General features: G+C 43.1%; 1 protein-coding gene across 1 annotated transcript; it reads left to right on the top strand.

Annotated features, from left to right (window-relative positions):
- Positions 1-551: 551 nt before the first annotated feature.
- On the top strand, positions 552-24,082 carry MONOS_2230 (uncharacterized protein). The gene is made up of 5 exons (XM_067872139.1): positions 552-638; positions 699-14,358; positions 14,434-23,457; positions 23,533-23,633; positions 23,752-24,082. The coding sequence occupies exons 1-5, from the start codon at positions 628-630 to the stop codon at positions 23,840-23,842; spliced, it is 22,887 nt and encodes a 7,628-aa protein (XP_067733908.1). The 5' UTR covers positions 552-627; the 3' UTR covers positions 23,843-24,082.
- Positions 24,083-25,938: the final 1,856 nt, after the last annotated feature.

Here is a 25,938-nt window from a genome sequence, read left to right on the forward strand (position 1 = left end):
TATTTGATCAGTTTTTATTTTCTGATTGGTTTGTATGTTTCTCTTAATTTTACAAGACAAAATATATTTTTTCACATTATTTTTATATATTTTTGCATTTGTTTGATGGTTTATTTTTTTGTCACCTTTATTTTGGTTTATTGCTTATTGAGATTTTAAATGCCTCTAGTATTTTTTTAAGAAGTGATATGTCTGAGTTCAATGAGAGATGGATTCCTTCATTACAATTTTTGTTGCATTTCATCAGTAGCATTCAGTCTTTTATTCGTTTAATGTCACATTTACAAATAGCCTTAACAGTATTATTGTTATTTATTTATTTATTTGTTGTTTGAATTGGGTTTATTTTGTTATGAGTCATTGTTTTCTCCTCTTGTGATAAATTGTCGTTATTTATTTGTATGATATCATACAATTATTCATAATTCGTTTTCTAAATTCTTACTGTTTAAGCTCTCTGTAATGTATTTCCGCATGTAACAATGAGTTTTATTTATTGGTCTTTATTTAAGTTTGAATTTTTATTTTGAAAAATTCAAGTAAAAAAGGGAAGATCAGAATGTGCGATTAAAAATCTTCTTATTTTGAAAGAGTGGCATCATAAATAGTTCATCTGTACGTTTAAAAATGTCGTACAAGTTTGTCTAATTTTTATTATATTTTAATATGTCATTTTACTGCTATTTTTTCAAAAATAGTCTTCATTCTCAGTTTTCCTGTGATACTCTTCAGGAACTTAGTTGGGTTGCATCTAACATTGCCAATCAATTTCACACATTCCCCTTTGTCCCACGTCCACCACTTCCTTTGAGATGCTTAGCGGTTAATGCTCAATTTTGGTCACTTCAAAATACTGCTTCAACAATTCCAGTCGTTAATGATTTACTTTCTGCATTTCGAGAGCATTGTGATCATCTATGGTCCGAGTCCCGTCAATTGCTAAGATTTCAAGTGAAAGCAGATTCTATTGAACGAAATTGTTGGTCGACTGAAGAGTCAACTGAAGTTATAAAAGGGTGTTGCAAGAGTCATGGTCATCCATTATCAACAACTGTTTCATATATTTCTTCAAAATTAAATTCTGAAAATTACGAAAGACTTATGCGTTATTACGACCATATTAGGTGGCTTGCAGAAATAATAATCCCTGGCATTAAACTTAAGATATATGAAACTCAAATTGATTTAAAAAGCTATTTAGAGACTGTTTGCGCAGAAGTGCAACTTATAAAGAGAGAAATTTCATTGCGTCAAGCTTCTCCAGACACTGATCTTCTTCTCTTCAATAGTTTTCAATTATCTCATGAACAAAAAAAATCCAAAGATAAAAGAAGAGAAAGGGAAAGAAACAAACAAAAAGAAGAGGAGGAGAACAAAGAACGAGCTGTGACTGATGAGGAAGATGATGAATATCTTCAATTTCCAGAGGCCACATATTTTCCTTGGATTACAAACCGCATGCAAACAACATCTTCCATGGGATCATCTCTTTCATTGCAGTCAAATGCTCAAGTATCTTCACCTATGATGCATCCATCTACCTTATCTCAGTCCTCACTTGGAGCATCTTCTTCATTTGCTCCTTCTCCTTCTCTTCACTCAACAGGATTCAACAGAACTTCGAATGCTGGATCATCAAACATGTTATCTTCCAGCGGTTCAAAAGCAACATTCAACCCTTTTTTGCAAACAATTGATTTATCAGCAAAGGGCCGCACAATGCCAGAGCGACATCGCTGGGAGGTCAACATGATCCAGGTGCATCTACTGTGCCTTCTTTCGATTGAGGTTTCTGCCTCTGCTGAGCTGGAGCGGCAGAAGCAGCACGACAAACAGAAGTACGGCTGGCAGAGCGCAGTGGATGACTTCTATGCGAAACCGTGGCAGGGCACTCGACGCATTTCAGAAGAGACTAAGCGGCGCTTTGCTCGAATGCAAGAAAAGAAGAGAGCAAAGATACAGGAAGAGCACATTAAACAGAAGATTAGAACGAAGCTGAAGAACACTGCGGCAGGGAAATTTTTGCATGATAACAGAAAGTTAGGTCCAACCCCAACGCATCCATCGTCTTCCAAACACAGACACCAAAATACTGATCCATCCCGTCCTGTCGAAGCATGGAAAGGGAAAGGATATCCAGCACAGAGTGCACGAGAAACCGAACAGGCAGCAGAATTTTTTGATGACGGGCGAATAGACGACGGAATCTCAACTTCCTCAAGAGACCTGACAGCGTCCACAGTGCTATTCTCGCAGGACTCACTCAGCGCCTTGGAAGCATCGCCTGTAACGATAGGTGGTTCTCCTTTCGCGTCTGTATTTCCTCTCATTTCCAAAGCTGCACCACAATTCGGCCCAACCATTATGCGCCCATCTGCCACAGGGCCATTTGAATCATCGAGCTCTTCGTCTCTTGTTGGTGTTAATCGAGCAGATGTTTCTCCAGATGCAATGGCGAACAACATGAGCACGCCATATGCTTTTGTCAGGCACACAATTCGTTGCATCGTCTCAATTTTTGCATCATCACTTACTCCATTTCCTTTTAAGAGCTTCTTTCCATCGTCCACGATGTCAATTGCTTCATCCCTTTCTGGCACAACCATGTCAACAAGCCAAGCACTTTCAATCGTATCCTCCAGAACAGATGTACAAACAGATCCATATCAACGATCACGCTCATTGGATATCCTCCAAGTACCACCACCGCCCTATTCCTTTCCTGCTGAAACAATTTCTGTTTCATCTCAGCTTTTTTTGTTTTTTGTCTTTTTGGATGTGACAGACTGTTCTGAATGGGCTTCTTCTTTCATATTCCCTCTCCAGCCTGCATGGAAATGGCTTCAGCAATTTGACGAAAAGCACAGAAACGACCAAGAATGGAGAAGCTTATTGTTAGAAGAAGAGCGACAGAACGAAGTGCTTTCTATGCATTCAAATGCCGACGACCAGATGCTTCAAGTTGCTTCAACATTCCAAGCGCTTGGAGCAACAAGCCAGTCTCTATTAAACCCTCTTTCATTTGCTTCTTCCTCTTCCACAAGCACAGTCGCACAGCAAACATCGCAATCTCCCTCATCTGGTTATATGCAATTTTCATCACAGCCTCCTTATCCATTCAGACAGCCTTCTCCTTCCTCGCAGATCTCATTCACTGCACCACTTTCTCCTTCAACCTCTTCTTCTATCCCAATCTCCTCTTTCCCTCTTTATCAGTCTCCAAGCTCAATGTCTCCTGCAGCAGCTCCATCGTCAAAGCAGCTCCTGCCGCCTGAGAAATTACAAGCTCCTCCGTATTCTGAAGCAGAACAGCATATTTTACTCACATTCGTTCCTTATTTCAGAAAGTGTGTTGAGTATTTCATCAGTGCAATGGGCATATTCACACAGCATTTGTACGAGGACTTCACAGATTATCCTCATCCTGTTCTCGTTTCCTTCCAGCTAACAGAACCCACTCACTCATATGTCATCGCCAGAAAGCCATACACTTCCAGCGAGAATGATGCACCGACTTACAAAACAGCACCTACCTCGTTTAATTCATCTGAAGGAGGCGGTGGGATAGGAGGGTTTAGCATCCCTTATCACCCACCACGCACTCGCGTTCTTGTTCCTGCTGCATCTCCGGCTGCTGCACTGGGTGTGACTATCGACAGCTCAACCAGTTTCCAGCTGCCAACTGTCGAGCTGCCGCCGCTCAAAAAACCTCTCCCGAAGCTGAAGCTTGTCCCGCCATCGGAAAAGGACCTGCTGATGTTCTGGGAGAAACTGGATGTTGCAAACTTCATTGAAGGTGTGCTGTTCACAAAGACATTCGACCTGCTGTGTGCAAATGTGCATCCAACGTTCACTTTTGCTCCTTCGCGCTTTATCTCTTCTGGAAAGTTTGATGTGTTCTCCGACATATCTTCTTCTCCGAGCCCTTCTCTTTCCTTTGTGTTTATGATATCTTCAATGCTTGCTTCTTGCCTTTCATCCACCTTGGCACAACGTTGTCCTATTTTGACCATACAAATATTGAACTGCATTCTCACATTGATGAACAAAACCGAAAAGTTTTGGAGGCTTTTGAAGCGGAAAGAGCACTTAAAACAAGAGCAAGACGAAATCCAAGCCAAAATCAGAACTCCTCCTTCAAGCCCTCCTGTCGGCTTGCCTCACGCTTCCTTCCACGAAGAAGGTTCCACTTCTCCTTCATTGGCTTCTCGCAATACTCGTCTGTCTTCTCCTCACTCAGCCTTTGCCAGCAGAAGGAGAGCTTCTCGTTCCCCTCCACAGTTCAATGGGTATTCTCCTCCTCATTCTCCACCTCTGTCTCCACCTCGCTCACCTCCACGCAATCATAATTACTCGCAAAAGCGCATTGCAATGATGCGCTTTTCTGCACAAGCGAAAAGAAACAGCCATTCATTTTCGCCAGCTTCTCGATCTCATTCGCGTTCACGTTCTATTTCCGTCGAGCATATCAGGCAGGTTGAAGGCTCTCCACTTGTGTCGGTGATTCTACAACCTCTGCTTGATGCCATCCTCCTTCACACGGCTGCACACATCCTAAACACAAACAGCCCTTCGATTGTTGCTCGTTTTTTCAATCTCTCGTCAGTTTTGAAGTATTATGTTGATTCATCGCCTTCTTTTGCTTCAGCTTCTTCATCTGCCACATCAGGCGCTGTGACAACAACAACTGTCAAGACACCATATGTCTCCTCTCCATTCGATACACCTGCTGCTGTCCGTTCCTCAGAAAAGCCCAGGTCGTATGCATCAACAACTTCAACAAAACCCACTCTTCCTCTGACAAGTCCTTCGGTTCCTCTGCCAAACTCCACACCTGTCTTTGCCTCTCTTTCTGCTCGTTCTCCTTTTTCATTCTCGCTTCTTTCTCCGCCTGCGGTCTGGACATTTATTGGCATTGTTGCTGCGAATGCTGGGCGGATTCAGTGGGAACAGCTCTCAAAAAAGACGCCTTCTGTTCTTGTCTCTTCGCCTTCTACAATTTCTGAGCAATCAAACTTAGCGTTCGATGTTCCATTAACACGTGCCCCGCCTTTGATTCCTTCAATGAAAACAACAGCTGCTCCGTGTGTGAACCCCTTTGTTATGTCTTCGTCACCTTCACCGACTATACCTTCTTCTGGAAGAGGTACCCCGCGACCGTATTCTCAACTAAGCGCATCACCATCCTTTAATGGCTCACTGAATGCTAATTCGCAATCTCCTTTCTTCCCTGCAGTTGCCTCGTCAAATAGCATATTTCTGTCTTCGTTCATCAAAATGATGGAGGCAAACGGATGGACATCATCGAAAACTGGCTGGGCAACAAAGAAGATTCCGATTGAACCCGAAACATCAGAAAGCGCAAAAGCCCACCTTCGAATACAAGCAGCCATAATACAAAAGCAAAAGAACTCGGCAAAGAACAAGCGGCGCTGGTTTTGGAGAGAAACAAAAGGGCTACAAAAACAGCTGAATCACACAGACAATACAAAGACAAGTGCTCACAAGAAGACTTTGCTTGACGGCAGAATGACTTTGACTGACAAAGAATTTGAGATTATGGAAGAAAAAGCGAACATCATGGAGCGTAACTCCTTTGCAAATCATTGCCTGTCGCTGCTTCGTTTGCATCTTCTTGTTTTGGTCGCCCTTTCGCATCCGACTGAGGCTGCATCTACGTTTGTGGCTGCGCTTCTGCTCCGACTGATTACAACAGCCGATTCCAGAGAGCAGCTGTCAAACGAGGATGATATTTTACAGGAAAATGTGAACCTGTTTCTTGTTGCATTCCAAGAAAAGAGAGAGAAAGGAAACATTGACGACTTGCAAATGCGAAGCGGAGACGACGACGAAAAAGAATCTGAAGAAGAGGAAGAAGAAGACTCGGAGTTTGAAAGCGAGGAAGAAACTGAATTTTCAACTGATGCTGAAAATTCAGATGAGCCAGTATCTGTTCCCATCAGAGCAAATAAAGGATCAAATGCAATGGACGAGTACACAGGTGGTAATGGAATAGCACATTCATCTTCATTGAATCGTCGTGGTAACTCATTTTCTATTGATACATCATCGATTCCTGAATACAGCACATCAAAGAGCGCTTTGTCGCCTGCTGCTGCTTCAATGTGCGCAATGCCGCCAAACATCCGCTCAGATGCTCAGTCGCTCAGCGGCTTTTCCTCAGCTTCTTCAACACCAACTGCGAAATCATTTGATGCTCGTGGCAAGCCTCCTAAAAAGGTTGTTAGCAATCCCAAAACATTGATGCCGTACGACTCAAATGGTCAATTTAACGCATTACCCAAAAGGAGTGGCATTCCATCGAGGAGCACTTTCAATCATCCAAGTTCTGCGTCTCCATCTGACAGGCTGTCATCAGCACATACATCAAGAACAGGTTCAATGAGATCGTCTCAATCTCCGTCTGCCTCCCGTTCCCGCTCTCGAGCATCTTGCTCTCCTAGCATAACTGCTTCGCAGTTCTTACGTTCACTCAGAATCAGTGGAGTGTTTCAGACGTGGGTGACTGTGACCGTGTCATCTTATTTCACATCAGCTCTTTCATTTCTTGCTGACAAAAACTTAATTTCTCCTCTCAAAATCTCAGCACTTAACTCAGGAAAGACATCTGCTGCTTCAGTTGTTCTGACAGAAGAACAGAAAAAGGCACAGTTCAGGGCACAAAGGGCAAAGAAGAGGATTGAAAAGCAAAAGCAGCGAGAAGTGTTGAGATCGAAGGCAATGAAGGATTGCCTGATTGGATTGGTGTTGGGAATCCCTTCGCTTATGAACGAGCTTGTACTGCTTGCCAGAGATGTTGTTCATTCCTCACAAACAATAAAGAAGATAGAGTCACACCTTGGAGAGCCAGTCAAGCCCGAGATTGTCCCAAAAGTGCCTATGGCCTCTTTCACATCGCTATTTTTGACACCTCTCTCCGCTACTTCTGTTTCTGATCTTCCTGCTTCTTCGCGAAAGCGCCCTTCAACACGCTCATCGTCCCCAGCCACACAGACAGTCCTATCAGCGAAGAATTCTGCAGCATCCACATCATCATCAAAGTCGTCTATGATGCTCTCTAAATCTTTAATTTCTTCAAAATTTGCAAGCAAAGCAGCTTCTACAAGAAGAGGCAGGTCGCCTGGTGAGTGTCCGACATCAATGTCTACACTCAACTTTGGCACAGTTGCACCAGACCGCAGCAAATCGAAATCCAATTCTCCGTCTGTTGCCTCGTCAGCGTCTCATCTGCGCGAGAAAAGTGCAGACACATCTGCAGATTCCAGCTCGAATCCCGAGTCTGTGTCGAGGAGAAGCACAAGCAGAGACAAGCCAGAAAAGAACAGCTTTGTGGAAAATTTGTGCAAACTGCTTGGAATCGGAGACGAACCATTCTGCACTGGACTTCTTTCTTCATTCTTGTTCCAGATGAAGACATACAATCCAAATGGGGAGGTGTCAACTGCAGACATGCGAGTAAAATCTCGTAGGAGAAGAGAGAAGTCTTCTTCTCATTCTCCACCAGCGCCTTCGACAACATCATCAATTTCATCTGCAAAAAGTGCAGCTGTAATTTCAAGCTACTCATTCTCTTCAATCGGAGCACCACATTCACCCCCACCGTCTTCTCCTGCAACAGCGCGTGCGAGAAGATCATCACCAGAAAGCGTCTTTTCAGTCACATCTTCCACTCGATCGCGCGCGGTTCCTCCTTCTCCCACAGTTCTCATTCACCAAACAGTTAGCGGTTCAATTAAAGTGGCTTATCTTTCTGACCAGTTTTTCTCGTTTGTGTATTCGTTTCTGCCACAGTTTGTTCCCCATCAGCATTTGCTTCTGTGGTCTCCATCGATCGACGCGATGCGAGTTGTCATCAAGTTCTTACAGTCAAACAATTATTCTGTTCCACCTGCCGCAGCCTCTTCATTCACTGCGCTGTTTGGCCCGCCGCTCTCCGTTTCGCTTCCTTCTCGCTCGCTTGCATCTTCCACATATCCTCCATCGCTGCTGTTTGAATTTGCCCATCGGTGCATTGACTTGCTCAATTTCGATGCTGTGAAGCAAGTTTCTCCACGTTTTTCATCTACAGTACAAGGATGGGTTCCGGCTGTGATCCAGCAGCCGCAAGCTCCTGTGCAATTTTCTGTTCCTTCATTTAACGGATCTTCCTCACAGTTGCGAGGAGGAAAATATCAAAGCGGAGAAGCAACACCATCTGCCTCTTCAACATCGATGACAACTCCGCCATCGACCCCTTCTTCCATCGCATCCTCTGTGGTTTCTCGAACAAACGCAAGCTATTCCCTCGTACCTCCATCTCGTCTATTTCCTTCCTTTGATTTGCAGTCTCACAAACAACATCTTCTTGTTTCTCCAACAAAACAGCTTGCATTGTGTGTAGCACTTTTGGATTTGTGCGTGTCTGAATTCAATGCAGAAGAAGAGAGAAAGAAAATCAAACTCAGCCAAGAGAAGAGAATGGAAGAGATGATTGGGAAAAAGCCGAACAAGAAAAAACAAGAGGAAAAAGCGGAGACTCAGACGATTTTGATGATACATGAGCCAACTGAAGATCAGAAATCCAGCTCAAAAATGAAAGGCATGAATTATTCATTTTCTCCAATCACAAATTTGGATCAGCTGTCAAATTGGGTTTTATATATTTTTCTGAAAGTCAATCATTTTGCATTTCCTCTTCTTGCCCCATCCCTTGCTGAGAGAAAACATAAAAGCTCACATTCAACTGGATCATCACCTTTCACAACATCACAAAAAACAACATCATCAGTCTTGTCTTCTTCTTCTGGTGCCACACCTTCTCAATCTTTGCACTCTTCCACAAGCTTTTCTCACCATTATTCTGCATGCGATGACAGTGACGATTCAGACAGCGATTTCAATAGCCACTCTGCAGTCGCGCCAAGTTCTGGGCTTGAGATTGTCTCTGAAGCATTGCCATCTTCAGCCACATCTCCATCATTTCCTGTGCTTTCCCCTGTCTCCACATCCTCATTTAGGTTTTCTCTTCGCGACACATGCGAGAAAGCTGCACTTGTTGGATATCGCATTAACTTTCTTTTGACGCGATATCAGCTCAGTGTTGTGTCTACTGGTTCATCCTATCAGTCTTCTCAATCTTCAACTTTGCATGCTCCCACACCAAATGTGTTGGACGATTTGGAGTCGATTTCATCCTCATATTCAACTGTCCTACGACCTCAAACCACAGCCATGCTTTCTTCCTCGCCTGCTTTCATGTCTCTTCTTCACTTGAGTTCTCTTTTCCTGTCTCCGATTGAACATAACTCTCAGCTGTCTTATCCAAATTCTCTTCCCTCTGCATCTCCCTTGTCTGCATCTCGCTTTGCTTTTCCTTCAGACGATGTTATTCAAGAACACTTGCATTTCCTTCTCTCAACGCACAACGTGTATGCTGCTTTGAGGGCTGTGCAGTTTCTATCAACAGTTGCAACTCTGAAATCGTCATCTTCATTGGAATCAGACCTAGCTGAACATAGAAGAGCTATGGGATTTGCCGAGAATCTGCCAATGTTAAATGACATGACATCACTTCAAACACAATTTGCAGATTCATCGATGTATCAAAAAGAGGAAGTTGCAGCGAAACTGGCACCAACACTATTCTCTTCCTCTCTTTCATCGTATTCTGGCTTTTCTTCTGCATCTTCATCTCCTCTTAAGCCGTCACAGCTTGCATTCAACGAGAGTGTTAATGAAGCCGTTCAAGAGGCTGGGACTTCACGAATGCGGTCTCCATTGCACTTTGTTAGCCTTAGCCGAGTGTTCGACTATGCATTCACCATTCTTCCAGACATCACTGAAGAAATGGAGTCGTTGGCATCGTCTCTGCTTTTGTACACTGTTCCTGTGCCTCCTTCAATTGCTTCAATGAACTTGACCTCCTCTTCCTCAATCATTCCTTCGTACACGTTCTTGCCTTGTCCTCCTTCACTTAAGAAATCAGTCTCTTCTGCTGCCACTTCGTTCTTAAGCACTGCAACAAACTTTATCCAATCGATCCTTACTCGAAATCAGCCATCTTCAAACGAGCTCCTCAACTCCTTTGCAGTTGGTACAACAACAGTGCTGTTCTGGAGGAATATGATTGCACGCACCGACAACTGGAGAGAGAGAATGCACGAAGATGAAGACGACGATGCTGAAAACGCAGAAACAGACAAGCTTGATTCAGACGGAAGAGCAATGGCAACAGCTGCTGTTAGCGGCTCTGAAAGCAGCAGTACGGAAGGGGCAAGTGTGACGAGCACTCAACATATAAAAGATTTGATGACAAAAAAGAAGAGAGCCATTTGGAAGGAGAATCTTGAGTTTCTGGACAGTGACCCAATGAGTTCGTTTTATCTGAAGCGAAGTCGACGCGAGGTGAGCGATGAAGATGAATGGATTGAAATCTCGCAGATTGCCGAAGAGGAAGCAGTGCAAGAAGCTTTAATGGAGCAGATGTATGCAAACATCGCACAGAAAATGAAGGCACCTTTGGGCATTGCACAGAATTCTGCGACTTCACAAACAGCTTCGCTGTCATCTGCCTCTGTTTTAGCTGCTCCTCCTTCACCATCAACGACGTCAGTCTATTCCAATCATTCTGTCTCATCAGCTGTTACTGCCAAGACTTCTCAATCAAAAGCTTCCTCTTCAACTTCGTATTCTCAGAGGATATCCAAACCAGCAAAACTTCAAATGCCCTCGAAAAAGCCATTTTTTGATTTGCCTGTTTGGCTCTGCTCGTATTTGACAATTCCCAATTGGCACACGTCCTCACTATGGAATGGGCTCCTCAACTCGCTTTGCTTTGCATCCATGTCAATTGTGGCCGAAGCCAGCCAAATTGAAGCAGATGAAGTGAATCCGTTCCGAAAGAGGCCTTTTGATACAGGAAACTCCCAATTTCTTCCATCTGCACAGGTGTCTTCCCTCAATACGGGAATGCTATTCTCTTCCGGCAACTCTTTCTCCACTTCTCCAACACTCCTAACAATCATTCACAATCAGCAGCATCCACACCATTTTCGCGGCTGCGGCATTGTTGATGCTGTGCTTCCTCTTCTGCTCCACAAAGAATTCCCTGACAGACTGCCTCTTCATCCGCACGACAAAAAAGTGAAGTCGCTTGGCTTTGAACATGTGGATAATAATGAATTCACCGAAGAAGCGTTCAAAATACAGATCCTTCAGCATCTCTTCACAAAAGAAGTGAAATGGCTGAAATCAATTTCAGTCAAAAATCCGTTCCTGTTTGTTGCTGTTCTCTCCAGTCTTACATCATCCACCATTCCACCTGCCTCCTTCAGTCATCTTCCAGCAACACAGACTTCGACAGAAACTGCTCAGCAAGCGCCTTCAGTTCGGCCAACTTCATCTATGCCACATATGTCTTTTAACTCTTCTTCCGCTTCTAACCCTTCTGATTCTTCTGCTTTCACAGCATCTGAATCATCACAAGTAATGCATCGTCCAGGAGATTTGGATGAAAAAAAAGGATTCAACCCTCTACTCACATCAGAGCTTTGCATTAACATCATTCTTTTCTTTATTGAATATTGTCTTCCAAAGACAAATCCATTGAGTGTTGCACATCCGCTCTTGTTACATTACTTCTTAGTCTTCATTGCTGAAGCACAATACAGACTGGAACTTTCAGAATCTGCCGCAGCTGTTTCGTCTCCCTCGTCTTCTCCATTTGCGTCTACTTCTGTCCTTCCATCACCTGATCAATCACCTTCGCTCCAAAGTCCTCTTTCACCTGCAAATTACCAGGGTCATACCTTTCCATCCTCAATGGGAAAAATGTCTCCTGTTCTATTGCTTTCTCCATCAGACCGCCAATCAACTCCTGGCATTGCATCACTTACAGACACATACCGCCAGCTCCGAGCAGCGGTGGGGCAAAGGCCGATCGGAAAGGCTGTTGAGAATGTTTCTTTGTGGATAGGAATCGTTCAGTACATGAGAGACGAGGTCCGAGATCAGCTTGAGTCAATCCTTCCTCCTCCTCCAGCAGTCTCTCCTTCAACCATCTCATCGACTCCTCTTCAGGAAAAGTCTGACAGCGAATCCTCTTCTGATACTTCTTCACTCACTGCACTTTCTGCTCATTCTGCCCCGTCTGCTACTGTTCCTGCTGCTTCAATGCCGCGACGTGTGGTTCCAAAGCCAGTTTCTGTGAAACCAGCTGCTCGCAAGAATTCATCTTTTCCTTTAATTCAGCAGCCATTCCAGCTGTTTGCTGCTCCGCAGTCACCTTTCACATTGTCATATTTCTCTCTATTTTTCCCACAGATCACAACATCACGCCCTCTTCCTTCAACTCTATCTGCACTTCTGAACACTTCATCTCGTTCTTCTTCACCTCCTCCTCGTTCTCCTTCTCCTCCCAATGCCTATTCTTCTCCAGCATCTCCGACTGCATCTTCAGCTCCAGTCATCCAACCGCAGATCACTTCGAAGCCTCCCTCACATCCACCTTCTTTCTCATCCACGTTTTCTTTTCCTTCTTCTTCTGCTGTTTTCCGCCTGCGTCGATCTTTTCACATTGCTTATCTTCAGATGGCTCTCCGACACTTTGATCATCTACTTTGGGAGTATTCGACAATTCGCACGATTCTTGCTCCATCTGTCCAGGGAGGTATACGCAATTCATTCTCTTCCACTCCATGCTTCGTGCCTTCACAATCACACTCACACTCGCCATCCATTGAGCTAATGTCCCTGTACTCTTCAACTCCTTTTGCACTGTCGAGTGCTTTGCCTCTATATGCGCCTTCTAAACCAGACACATCTTCCTCTTCAGATTTCGTCTCGCCTTCGTACACTTGGCATTCAGCGTCTATGTCTTTGTCTATTATCCTCTTCCCACAAATTGCACTGACCCACCGCAGCATCTGGTATCCTTACTATGCTGACTGGTTGACGCCTCACTTCCTCATTGGCCAAACACCATTTCTGACTCAATCGCCTTCCGTTGCCTTTGCACTTGTGTTGCGCAATCGTCCACCAAACGTAGGAAGACTGCCAGCGAAGGAGAAATCTGAAAGAGAAAAGCGAATACAACGGCAATTTATGGAAGACGAAGACGATGACTATTTCGAAAAGGTTGGCACCGACGTCATCCCAACTGCTCAAGTTGTTGATCTAAACTCTTATCTCATCGACGATGACCACATTGCAACAGACGCTATTGCCTCGCCGATGCCTCCGCCATCCCGTCAAAATGATCAAGAAAAGGATTCTTTGTCTCAGCTGACTTTGCAGATTCCTTCGCCTTCACCTACGCCATCGCCCACTCCAGCATCTACCCCTTCAGCTGGATCTGACCAATTCACAGCAGTCACTGGCGCCATGTCTTCATCTGCTTCTTCCAATAGCACCACAACAACTGACTCTTCATCCCTGCGTTCGCAAGTGTTTTCTGCCTTTGCAAAGTCTTCAGCAGCATCTCAAGCAGCTGCCACGTGTCTGATTGTTCCTCTTCCGTTTTGCAATCCTCTGCCTCGTTTTGATTTGGAGACGCTTTCAGAACTCGATTCAGGAATGCGAGTTCATCAAACAACAATTACGAACTTTGCAGCTCACATTTTGCAAAAGATGCACGGAGCACAATACGGAGGAATGAATAATGCCTCTTTGATCTCTTCCTCTCCTTCTTCGTCTATGATGGCATCATCGTCTTCCTCTTCTTCCTCTTCCTCTTCCTCTTCATCGTTCTCATCTTCATCTTCCTCTTCCTCTTTTCTTCCTTCTGTGCGCAACAGCAGCGAATCAAACAATGGAATGGAATTGATCCAAAGCATGCCTCCTGTTCCCTCTCTTCAGCGGGACAATGCTCATCTGATGCATCTTCGCAATCTTTACACCCTCACATACACCACAACACAAAAAACCATCATTTGCCGAGAGACTATTCCTCAGCACATCGCACGTGCACGCTCAAAGGAATCTGGTGGCTTTCTTTCGATCGATCATGAAATAGCTGCAGCGCTCGGAAGAGAATATGCAACGAACACAGAAGGAGGCATACAGGGTGACACCGGAGGAATGGCAGCGATTATTGTGCCTGCCAAGAAGTGCAATGAAGAGACAATCATCCAAGCGACCATTCCCAGCACTCAACTGAGTCCAGCACATGCTTCAGGGTGCATGACATTTCGAACATTCAGACATCAGTCAACAGTGTCAGCGGCAGATCTTGTGTATCCTTCGTGTCTGACTCACATGGCAATTGCATTGCTTCATCTGAAGATTATTGTGGAGAAGTTCAGGAAAATGCTGAACAACACTGCTGCTGAGGGTGTTTCTGATCGCGACAAACGCTCAAAGGTTAGCCAAACAAGAAAAGTGATAGAAAAATGGCTATTTTATTATATTGCTGCATATGGGGCGTTTCTCGAACAGACAAATGATCCGCTGGCTGTCAACTTGTATCGGTCTACGCTCCACAATCCAGTCAAAGGCGAGAAAAAGAAGGGGACAATAACTGGCCCTTCGAATACAAGTAACTTCCGCTATTCCACAAACTATGTTGCCTCGCCGTTTGCCAGTGCCTCCCGCTCATTTCAAGCCACTGCATCGCTTGTGGCTGCGATGTACGAAACCACAATCACATCGCTGATATCGCTTCTTCCTCTAAATTCGTACAACATTCAGGAAGAGCTCATTCGCGCATTGATTCGGACTCCAGATCTGTCTGTTTTCATTGCCAACTTCCTCATCCCTCATGAGCTTACTGTCTACGAATGGCGCAGCTTAGTTGATGTTGCATTCAAAAACGTCTGCAAGAAAGTGCTATCTATGCCACTTCCATCTCCTGCTGCTTCTCCTTCTGCTTCTGCTAGTTCTGCATCTGCAATTGGTGTTTCGAGCGGTGGACAGCTGTCCATCACCAACAAAGAACGCTTCACCGGTGCTCCTTTCTCTTCTTCTTCGTCGTCATTTTCTTCATCTTCCTCTTCTTCCTCATCGTCTACGGTTGCTGTGCTGGATCAACCAGTTGCCCTCAACGTAGGAATAACTGTGTTAGGTCAGTTTGGGCCACTTTATCTTCCTCAGCTTCCAGCCTTTGGAAGTTCATCTGGCAGTAATGGGCAGTTTATTCAGAACCCTTTCCCTTTCAATGGCTCTGGGTCCTCTACCAAAATTTCATCTCTGTCAACTATTTCCAGTGCAGCTTCGTTGATTCTCGCGTTTGCAGCCTCACAAGAAGATTCTCAGCTGACTGTTGTTATTCGTAAGTTCATAACACTCCCAATGAATTCTATTGGAGAGTCGTTTCAAGGCAGCTTCAAATTAAACAATCTAATGGTTGTTCCAGAAAGACCTCCTCCGTCTTCGGCGATGGGGCCATCAACACCAGCCTCCTCCTCATCGTCGGTTGCACTCGATCTGGACTCCACATCGTCTTCATCAGCAGACGTTTCCTCCGGTTTTGTTCCTTTCTCTTCGTTTATTCTACCAAACTCGTATTCGTCTCGCACGCTCAAACCAATCATCCAGCTTCTGTTCAGTTTCTTGTCGTATCTTCATTCGTGCGGTGCTGACTTCTTCATATCTACTGGTGTTCAAGACTATTACAACAGCGATTTCTTAACTACTGACAATCAATATGAAGATGCTGGAGGCAATGCTCAGATGGCAAGCAGAGGCCGTTCATCCTCTTCTTCGTCTTCTGATGAAAAAGCGCTTTTCTCTTCTCGCTCATATTCTCCTCAGCAAGCAAACAATGGCAATGGATTTGATCGTTCCGATGAGGAGCAGGAAAAAGAAAGAGGAGTGGTTTCGTCACCAAAGCGGAACGGAGAGATTTCGCTATCGCCAACGTCATCACAACAGACTGGCAATACAGGAGCATCTACAACTGATTCTTCGTTGAAGCCTTCTTCGACAACAATCAATGTGCACACTACTGACTATCCATCTTATGCTGCCAAGGCTTTAATGCGCATTCTGCGAACGATGATGCTTCTTCAACACTCCAATGCAGAAGCTGTCTTGCACATCGTTGCAAATTCTCCTCAGCTTAGACAGTACCACAATTCGCTGACGCTCCCTCTCCCATTCACTGGATTTACCATTCTTCCGCCTTTCATCCCAACACCTGGCCAGCAAGCGTGGCTGGATCTTGTGGACATAACATGCTCGCAACTTGTGAGTAATTCTGTATATGCATTAGGCGTCCCGGATCTTCCTTTTGATCAAATGTCATCTGAATCTTCATATGGAATGCATGCAAGTTCTTCAGACACAACGTCCCTAACCATTCTCCGCCATAATAAACGCCATTCAGCCGATTCCTCCTCATTCTTTTCGAACATCAACCCATTTGTGACGCAATCTTCCTTCTCTCCAGTCATCTGGGCTGTGCTTTCATCACAGCTGAATCTTTTACCCAGACTGTATTCGTCAGACGTGTTCCATCCTTTTACTGTCAACAATCGCAAGGACGGATGGGATCTGAATGGACCGCTGTGTCCGTCGCTGCCAATTGTCGCAGGGTTGCTGGAGCTGACTGATGCGCTTTCGCAGCTGAGATGGCCTTATTGGAGAGAAGGCAAAAAGAAAAGGGAGAGACGCTTTGATGCAGACGAAGAGAAGAAGAAAAGGCAACTCTACCGAGACAGAGTCAAACGTGACAGATGGACGCTCTTTGCACTAGCAACAGAAGATCAACAGAGGGAGTATTTTGAAAGAGAAAACGATCCGTTTTTCCTTCGGAATCCTCCTTCTTCATCAGCTGTTTTGGGAAGTTCAACCAAAAAGGTAACCTTCTCAAAGAATGATCCGCTTCCTTCAACATTGTCTACGCTAACATCACAAGAGTCATTCATGCTTGCTCAACAAACACCACATGCTCTGAGCACAGATCATCTTCTTGGTATATCTCACTTTATAAAAGAGTGCATAATGCAACTTGTACACTATATTCCTTCTCAACCTCCGCCGTCCACGTATAAGCAGGACAATGAAATTATGTTGGGATACAAGCCCGTTGGAGGGAGTGTGGAAGACTCAGACGCTGCGGATAGAACACAGGAAGATGAAGAAGAAGATTACGATAGCGAAAGCACCGATTCCTCGTTAGAGTCAGAATTATCTTTGCGCCCATTGTCTCCTGCAGAGGGAATGGAACAAGCAGACAAAGAATTTTCAGCACCTCATCCATCTCCGACTCCTTCACCTGAGATGAGATCTTCGTCTCCTACACCTTCGTCTGCATCTGCTTTGGCATCGAAACTCAGAAGAGAAGAAAGAGCAAAAATTATCAAAATGAGAAAGGAAGAAGAAAGAGAAAGGAAGGAGCTCGAATTTGGGGTTGCTCAAACAGAAGAGATGGACGATGAAAGATACGAGCAAGAAGGCAAGCATTCGGTCTCAAAATTGCCATTACAGCCTGATGCAGTTGAGGGGAATGAAACATTCAACAATTCGAGTGCTGAAAGAGAAGATCAGCCTGAAACGGAAAAAATGCAAAAGTCAAAGCATAACAAAGAAACAGGCAAACAGCGCTCGAAGAGAAGAAGCTCATTACATAAATCTGGTAAGGAACATGCACAAAGGTCTCATCGGCAGACAAGGAGAAGGATAAGTGCAAGTAAAGAGATAGCTGAAGTTGACAATTCTGGTGAAGATGCCAATGAAAGTTATGAAGATAGCGATGAAGATAGCGATGTCATCATTGAAAGAGATAGAACCGTTTCTGCCGAACGAGATGGAGAAGAAGAAGAAGAAGATAATGATGAGAAAGAGACGCAGCACCTTCATCGCGATCGGGTGAGCGACAGCCGCGAAAGAGATCCAATTCTTGCTAATATCAAAGTTGGGAACGAAGAAGAAAAGAAGGAAAAGAAGAAGAGCAAAAAGAAACAAGAAAAGAAGAAAAACGAGAAGCATCGCCACAAACGTAAGCGTCACCGCTCGAAAAAAGGGTCAGTACACAAATCGTCATCTTTTTCAAAAGAAAAACAGTCAGATAAAACAAAAGACGAAAGTGAAAAAGAGAAGCAGAAGAAAGCTGTTCGAGAATTTGTTGAAAAAAATCTTCCAAGAAAATTAGCGTTCCATCCACATCTAATTCTGGAGTTGGCATTGCACTGCTTTTCGCCACTCATTTTCCCATCACCTTATTGCACTTTCGCTCGTTCCATTTCGTCATCACGGATATCTTCTTCAACTGAAAAGCACCCGCATTCAAAGAAAGAAAAAGAAAACTCCACAGAGCGTGTCGAAGATGCGAATTCTGTTCTTTCACAACCAATTGGCCTGCCTCAATTCCCTCCTCCGCCTCCCTCCGATATCGTTGAGCAGCTCCGGGCTGAAAGTGAAGGTTCGTTTGCAGAACAACAACTGTCTTCAACGGAGCCTCTTTCTCTGTCAGCTTCGTATTCAGAAAACACTTCGACTGAGAGATCGTCAATGCCATCGTCTTCACTGAATTCGATGTCTATGACTTCAGAACTCCAGTATCGCACAGAAAAGCAATTTATGGAACATTTTGGCTTCACGTCCGAAGATTACCGCCTTCCTGTTTGCAACCCGTCTTTCCCGTTTACAACTGAGGCAGACGGTGGTGGGTGCATCAAGCAGATAATGAAAGATTGCACAGAATGCGTCTCAGCTATCTTTGACAAGACGCAAGCTCGAGAGCTTTCGGAGCTGCTTTGGCGAAATGACATGCAAGATCACGAAAAGGACGTGTATGAGGCAAACAACTACACTTTGAACTTGCCATTGGAACTGATCGTGAGAGAGAAAGAAAAGCATCGCAAACTGAAGAACTCCCAATTAAGTTGGGCATCACAGCTGCTCAATGCGCAAAAGCGCGCTGCAGAAGAGATGCGTCCTCGATACGAAAAAGTCCAGGCAGCCAAACTGCCAGCGTGGAAGAAGCCACCACCAGCTTCAGCATCATCCGCCATGTTTTCGACACTGTTGTTCTTTTACGGCGATCTTCTTGAATGGCATGCATTTCAATCGATGGAGTATCAGTTGGTGCAATCAACACAGTACAACGTTTCGACTATCCGATCCACAAATCCATTCCCATTCCATCTTTATGTTACAGACTTCTTTGCTAATGTTCCCTGGCATCGCTGGGACCGATTTCCACCGATGCTTGTTGCACCACTGCTGAACATGGCGATCAAAGAATGGGCAGTCCTTGGAGAATCATTCAGAAAAAGGAATCTCGCATTGCTCGCAACTCCAATATCTTCTCCAAATTCTATCATCTCACCTTCATCGTTTTCAGCAACGCCATTTTCTCGAGCGTCTTCATCTTCGTTTCCACCCATTGTACCTCCGACGCAGCCTCCATCGCAAGTTGTTTACTCTTCCGTTCCTCAAACAGCTTCGTCTCTTCATTGCTTAATACCTCGAATTGCACTCCAAATTAACTGGGTGAATGCAGTGATGGGCATTGACGGTATTGAGAAGAACAAGCAGTTGATGCAACGCAGAAGGAAGCAAAATGAAGTCCTCTTTGAAACCCCAATAACGATGAAGATGAAGTTACCACCTCCAGCCATTCCTCAGGTTGAAATGGCTGAAAAAGCTTTGCAAAGGCAAAACGAAATGCTGAATCGAGATTCAAACTCAGATGAAGATGATAGTCAAGGACTTAACAACAACGATCAAAAAGTGCCTGCATTTGCATCTGCTTCATCTTCTTCTACACAACTTCCACATGCATACTCAATTGGATCACAGGCGTCGCATAATCGTTCATCTACAACAACATCTTCGATTGTAAAGTCCATAAAATATTATCCAAACTCATCTTCAATGCCAGTTCTACCGTTGTCACACCAGCAATCTGCGTCTGTTAGCGCTTCTCCTCCGACTCCTTCGTCAACAATGACTGTACAAAGCAACATATTCCAAAGAGGCTTCAACCAAGACTATGCTGCTCCTCTGTCTATTGATGATATGGAAAATATGGCTTCTATTCAAACGATGGATGAACCATCGTCCTCTGTACTGGTTTCTCCGTCATCTTCAAATAGAATTCCTTCTTCTCGCGCTGCCGATGAAAACTCAGTGTTTTTCCAGGAGGAGTATGATGAAAAGGCCATTTGTTCTGTTTCTAGTAAAAATGGTCGAGGTTCCTCGCTTTTTGCAGACGATCCTCCAGTATCACCCAGGAAGCTGCTCACTCAGCTTGTGTTTTATGACGACAAAGAGAAAGATGAATCAAATACTTCCATTTTTGCAGGCTATCCAGAAGCTCAGCAGCAGTATGCAATGTCTCTTTCATCACTGATCTCGTTGCTGTTTTTGTCTGCCGTGGAAACATGCACATATCCTCTGAACAAAAAGAAATTCTGGGTTAAATGTGCTTCGTGGATGATGTATGCCAAGTTCCGCAACAACGTTTGCAAGCTGGCATGGCTCCCGTTTTCAGTGCTATCTGTTCCTCAGCTGAAGGCTGGGTTTGACTGGATCCTCTCTCTTTTCCATCCGCCTGTGCATCTCAGCTCCCAGTCGCCAGCTGTTGAAGCACTCCGCTTTTCGTTTTCAAGCTCTGACGAAGTGGATGAGCTGATAGATTTCGCTGAGCGTTTTGCCTTTTTGATCTGTTTGGAACCAGAAGGGACAGACCAGTTTTGGAGGTTTATCAAAAAGAAGAAGTTTCCAACAATCGACTTCACGATGACAGATGAAGAGGAAGAAGCATGGAAAATCACAGAAGAAGGAGGAGAAGCTGTTGAGCAGCAGGACTTTATTTCAGATATGCAGGATCCTCCAAAGCAAGATGGTGGGGATGTGACAATTGAAGGAAACACAGTTTACAATGACAGTGATAGTGAAGAAGAATATGACGACACAGCTAAGCTATCTGGGACAAAATCATCATCCAGAACATCCTCGCGAAAATACTCTTCTTCGAACTCGCAATCATTTGCTTCTGCAAATTCACCACTTTTATCGTCAGTGTCTTCGAATTCAAAAGCGGGAACATCCACTCGCACATCACCAAAGTCAACAACACTTGCATCTTCTTTGAGAACAACTTCATCTTCCATAAAATCAAATGCTGTTACTTCAAATCCATCTGTTTTAACAGAGATGCAAAACAGTTTATATGTGCAGTATCTGACAGCGGACATGTGCCGACTGCAGTTGTACTTCTATTTTGTTTGTTCTCTTTTATCAACACGGTTCATCCGAAAGAATCCTGTTGACGATACAGATTATGGGCTTAACTATTATGTTTCTCCAAGCACGCCAGCTGTTGGTACACATCTCAGGCGTTTATTCTTTATCCTCCATCTGGTGCAGATAGGCAGCCCCACACCATCGTTATCGCTTCTTGGCGACAGACAAGGCTCATCCGAAAAGTCATCAGAACTTAGCAGTCATGTTTCTGATTTGAGTATATGTAGCAGCTCAGACTCAGAGAACTTCGAGATCCAGATTGCTTTGCAGCTTGTTCTTCCGCAGCAGATTCTGCGCTCGCCCGAACAAAACACTCCAACTGCTGTTACGCGCAGGCATGGAATCCATGCAGTTCTTGTGATGCGGAATATGTTCCAGATTTTTATCACTTCCATGCTGTATTTCATTGATAGGCACACCTACCGCGAGGCATACAAGGCAGCCATCGAAGCGTACAAGAAAGCTGAGAATGCAGCTAAACAGCTGCCATCGAGTTCGTCCTCTCTCTCAACAAATGCTATCTCTGTAAAGCAATTGGCTGATGGTTCATCATCAAACATGCTCCAGTTTTCCTTGCCAACTGTTCATTTGTACTCTTCAAGCCTATCAACACCTCCTTCGTTTCATAGAATCCATATTTTGTACTTTTTAAGTCTTCTTTCGCGTTTGTTCTATGTGTTTGAAAAGCGCAGCCTCTATTTTTCAGTGATGCAATCTTCAATTGTATCCATTCTTTCTTTGATTCACATTTCTTATCATACAAAAACTCAAGTACATAAAATCCTTGAAGCTCCCACTCCTCCTCCAGAGAGTTTAACTCCTGCATCTTCTCCGTTTTCTGCCGCGTCAACATCATCCTCATTCGTTGCTTCAGCGCCAACAACACTTGTGCCTTCTCTCTTTCTGCTCGAATTTATCCTGTCCATTGCCCTTCGTGCAAAGCCTCCTCCTCTTCCTCCTGATATGGGTGCACTTCCAAAGAACACCACAAGCAATGTTTCTCAAGCATTGGAATTTGAAGATAACATGGGGGTTCTGCCAAAGAAGGCTTTTATCGAATTTGATGATGATGAAGAAAATGAAGAAGAAGAAGATGATGATGATGATGTCTCAACAACATCCGATCGATCGAATCAGAAGGATGAAGAGAAAAAGAGCAGTACGGAAGAAGATGGAGCTTCTTTGGATGAAAAAGAAACTGAAGAGGAGAAAGAAGTATCCGATGAACTGCAAAAAGTGATAACTGCTTATGCGGAGTATATTGTCCCTTTGTCTTATCCTGAAATCCCTTTGTTGTCCTTCAAAGAGCTTATTGATGCAGCCACTCCGTTCATTCGAGCATTGTTTCTTTTTTCTGCACCAGCATCGCAGTTTGTGCGCACAGATCATCATCCTTCGTCTGCCTCTGCTTCGTCTTCAACGCTGTTTCAATCATTTGATTTTCCTGCAAGAAGCAGAGATTCTTCGGGAACTGGTGTGCTTTCAAACGATGAAGTTGAACGAAATGGCTCTCTGCTTCCTTGCTTCATAACTTCTTGTGCACAGCACTCATATTTTCTGTCTCTTTCTTTGGTTATTCGTGCAATTCTTCCGCTTATCGTTGATCCAATACTCCTGTCTTCTTCTCTAACATTTCCTCTTCCATTCTCGCGCTCTGCTTCGTCGGAACGAAGTGGAGAGCAGCTTGTGCTTCTGTCCCCCAAGCAGACATTGACTGATGCATTCGACATGTTCCAAACAATGGATTGCTCCTGCTACACGGATATCCGCAAGCCAAGTCTTTTCCGTTCGCATCAGCCACTCGTCTCGTCAGGCAGCGCAGCGTCAATGGCACAGATTCCATCTGCCTCTTCGGCATCCAACATTTTGTCTCCATTTCGTGGCGTTAGCTCGTTTACAACGAATATCGGAGCACTTCCTTCGTCTTCGTCTGCGGCCATCCTTTCATCGTTGATATCGACTCTTACTTCGTGCTCCTGTTTTGAGATTCTGCGCACCGATGCATCGAGAGAAGTTGAAGCTGCGCCGCTTTTGTTGGATGTGTGTGTACTGATGATAGCATCAGAGCGAAACGTAAAGAACCTCCAAACGTTATCGTCTTTATTTGATTGGCTCTATTCGTTTGTGGAATCTCGATATTTTTGGCAAAAGAAAGTACCAATTTCAGATAATGTTCGGACTTTTGTTTCAGTAATATTGGCATTTGTGAGTTATCATTGGAAAGAGAGTCTGCATTTGTCGTCTCCAGCAGCAAAACAATATGCAAAGGTTTGCCTTTTGTTATTTTTGCCTTTAAAAAATCAAACAACTTCATGTATTTATTCAAATTTTTATTCAATTTAGATATTTCATTCACTTGTTGATCGATTGAAAAAACAGAAAAAAACAGGAAAAAATAATCGTTCATTAGACATTCTAACTTCTATTAAACAATGCATAAAGAGGTATTTCATATTAAATATGTTAAATTTTTCTTTATTAATTCTTTTTATTTATCTTTATGATTTTCATTTATCAATTTGAAATAAATTATTCTTCGTTATTTCAATATCAATTTCACAGTTCTCCAAAATCAATGATAGCTTTTAATATATCAGCAATTGGTGAAGCATTGTTTCCTGAGCACGCAAATTTATTTAGAATGCTTTTGTAATTATTTATAATTAATATACATCTTTTGTTTTGTGATATTATTTGTAAAATAGAATTTCTTTTTTTCTAAAAAAGTTTCTTATTTTTGTAGTTTGAGATTTCTCAGTATTTCAGTGATTTTTTATATCATATGCATAACTTATTTTTTATATTTCAGTTTATTAGTGCATGCTATTTTAGTTTTTGTATTTTTTACAATACAGATCACTGATTTGCCATACTTAAATATGTTAAATGTTCATTTGGTGTATTGCGAACGTACTGTATGTAATGTGTAATATCAGATGTTGGGAAGAATGTAATATCATTCCACGACCCGTTTCAGCAAAAATACTACCGGGAATTTTTAGTTTTCATGAGAAAGTCAAAATTTTTATTCCGAAAAACGATTCGCTTATAAGTTCGATAGCAACAACATTAAACACAATTTTTGTGGATCATACGGGAATAAGTTTTCGCATTTTAGAATATGAAGATAACTCTACTGTTTCTGAAGAGTTTTGCATTGTTTTCAAATATAATTTGTCCATTTTTTACAAAGAAGGATATAGACTCAACATAACATCAAAAAGAATAATAATTGAAGGCTCTCATCCAAATGGGATGTATCACGCTGTAACGTCATTGCGTCAAATGTTTCCTCCTTTTATGAGTGAAATTGAATTAGAATTTTGTTCAAAGCAAGTTGTTTCTGTTAAATGTGCAGAAATTGAGGATTACCCAAGATACCCTTACAGAGGTTTAATGTTAGATGTTTCACGTCATTTTTTAACAATTGAAGATGTCAAAAGATTTATCGATCTTTTGGCTTTTCATAAAATGAATATTCTCCATTTCCATTTGACGGATGATCAGGGATGGAGGATCTTCATAAAGAAATATCCAAAATTAACAGAAATAGGAGCATGGAGAGTGTCTCAGAATTTAAATTCATTGAATTTAAACGGTGATAATGAACTTGAACAGGGATTTATTTCTGGTAATGAAAATGGATGTTACATAACAGAAAACGTAAACTCAACTGAGCATACGGAACAAAATGCGGCAAATGATATGTACGGTGGATTTTACACAACTGAGGATATTAAAGAAATTGTTGATTACGCAGAAAAGTGCTTTATTCAGATTATTCCAGAGATTGAAATTCCGGGTCATGCTGTCGCAGCTGTGGCGTCGTATCCTTGGCTGTCTTGCGAAGAAAAGAGCGTACGTGTGCAAACAGACTGGGGTATTTTTACGCCTGTTTTTTGTTCCAAAGAGGAAGTGATGGTATTTCTTGAAGATGTTGTCAAAGAAGTGATGGAATTATTTCCTTCTCCATTGATTCACATAGGCGGTGATGAATGCCCAACTACAGACTGGGAGAAATGCAAAAAATGTAAAGCTCGTATGGAAGAAGAAAATCTGACTAATGTTTCTCATTTGCAAGGAGTGTTCGTTAGGCGAATGCAAAAAGTTGCATCAGAAAAGAATCGAAAGGTTATTGGATGGGAAGAGATATCGGAAGCTGGGGTAAATGTAACAGACATTGTTTTAATGATGTGGAGGTCAACTTTGTCTATCGAAAATGTTGTGAACAAAGGGGTAGATGTTATTTTAGCACCAGTTTCACCATGCTATTTTGACTATCAAGAAGGAAGCTCAGATAACAGTGAAAATGATCAGAATGAAAAAATACAAAATGAAAAAATTTCGCTGAATTTTTCGGGGCAAGAAGAAGCTTCTGTTCGTTTTAACAGTGCAATGGGAAAGGCAAAAAGAAGAAGGCACAACGGACCGTCATTGGCATCTGTTTATCGATTTGATCCGTTGTCCTATGTGAGAATGAATCACACTCAAAATTTTGAAGGACAAAATCGTTCTGGTTTGAAAATTTTTAAATAATATCTTCATTTTTGTTTTGTTTTTAAAATTTTTCTAATTTTTTTCTCCAATTTTGAATGGTTTAGAAAATGATTATAACGAAGTTAAAAAACATGTTTTAGGAGGCCAAGCAAATTTGTGGTCGGAGCATTTGCTTCATCAAAGTGATTGCGAATGGAACACTTTTCCTCGTCTTGCAGCAATGTGCGAAGCATTGTGGACGCCTTCTGAAAA

The sequence above is a fragment of the Monocercomonoides exilis genome (genome assembly GCF_001643675.1).
Source record: "Monocercomonoides exilis strain PA203 chromosome Unknown scaffold6-2077815, whole genome shotgun sequence".
NCBI lineage: Eukaryota > Preaxostyla > Oxymonadida > Polymastigidae > Monocercomonoides > Monocercomonoides exilis.

What these genes read in the sequence shown, in the direction of transcription:
- MONOS_2230 (XM_067872139.1), top strand. An exon ending in ATCGCGACAAACGCTCAAAG is followed by an intron (nt 14,359 to 14,433) that starts GTTAGCCAAACA and finishes TTTCTCGAACAG; the next exon opens with ACAAATGATCCGCTGGCTGT. An exon ending in ATTAAACAATGCATAAAGAG is followed by an intron (nt 23,634 to 23,751) that starts GTATTTCATATT and finishes TCAATTTCACAG; the next exon opens with TTCTCCAAAATCAATGATAG.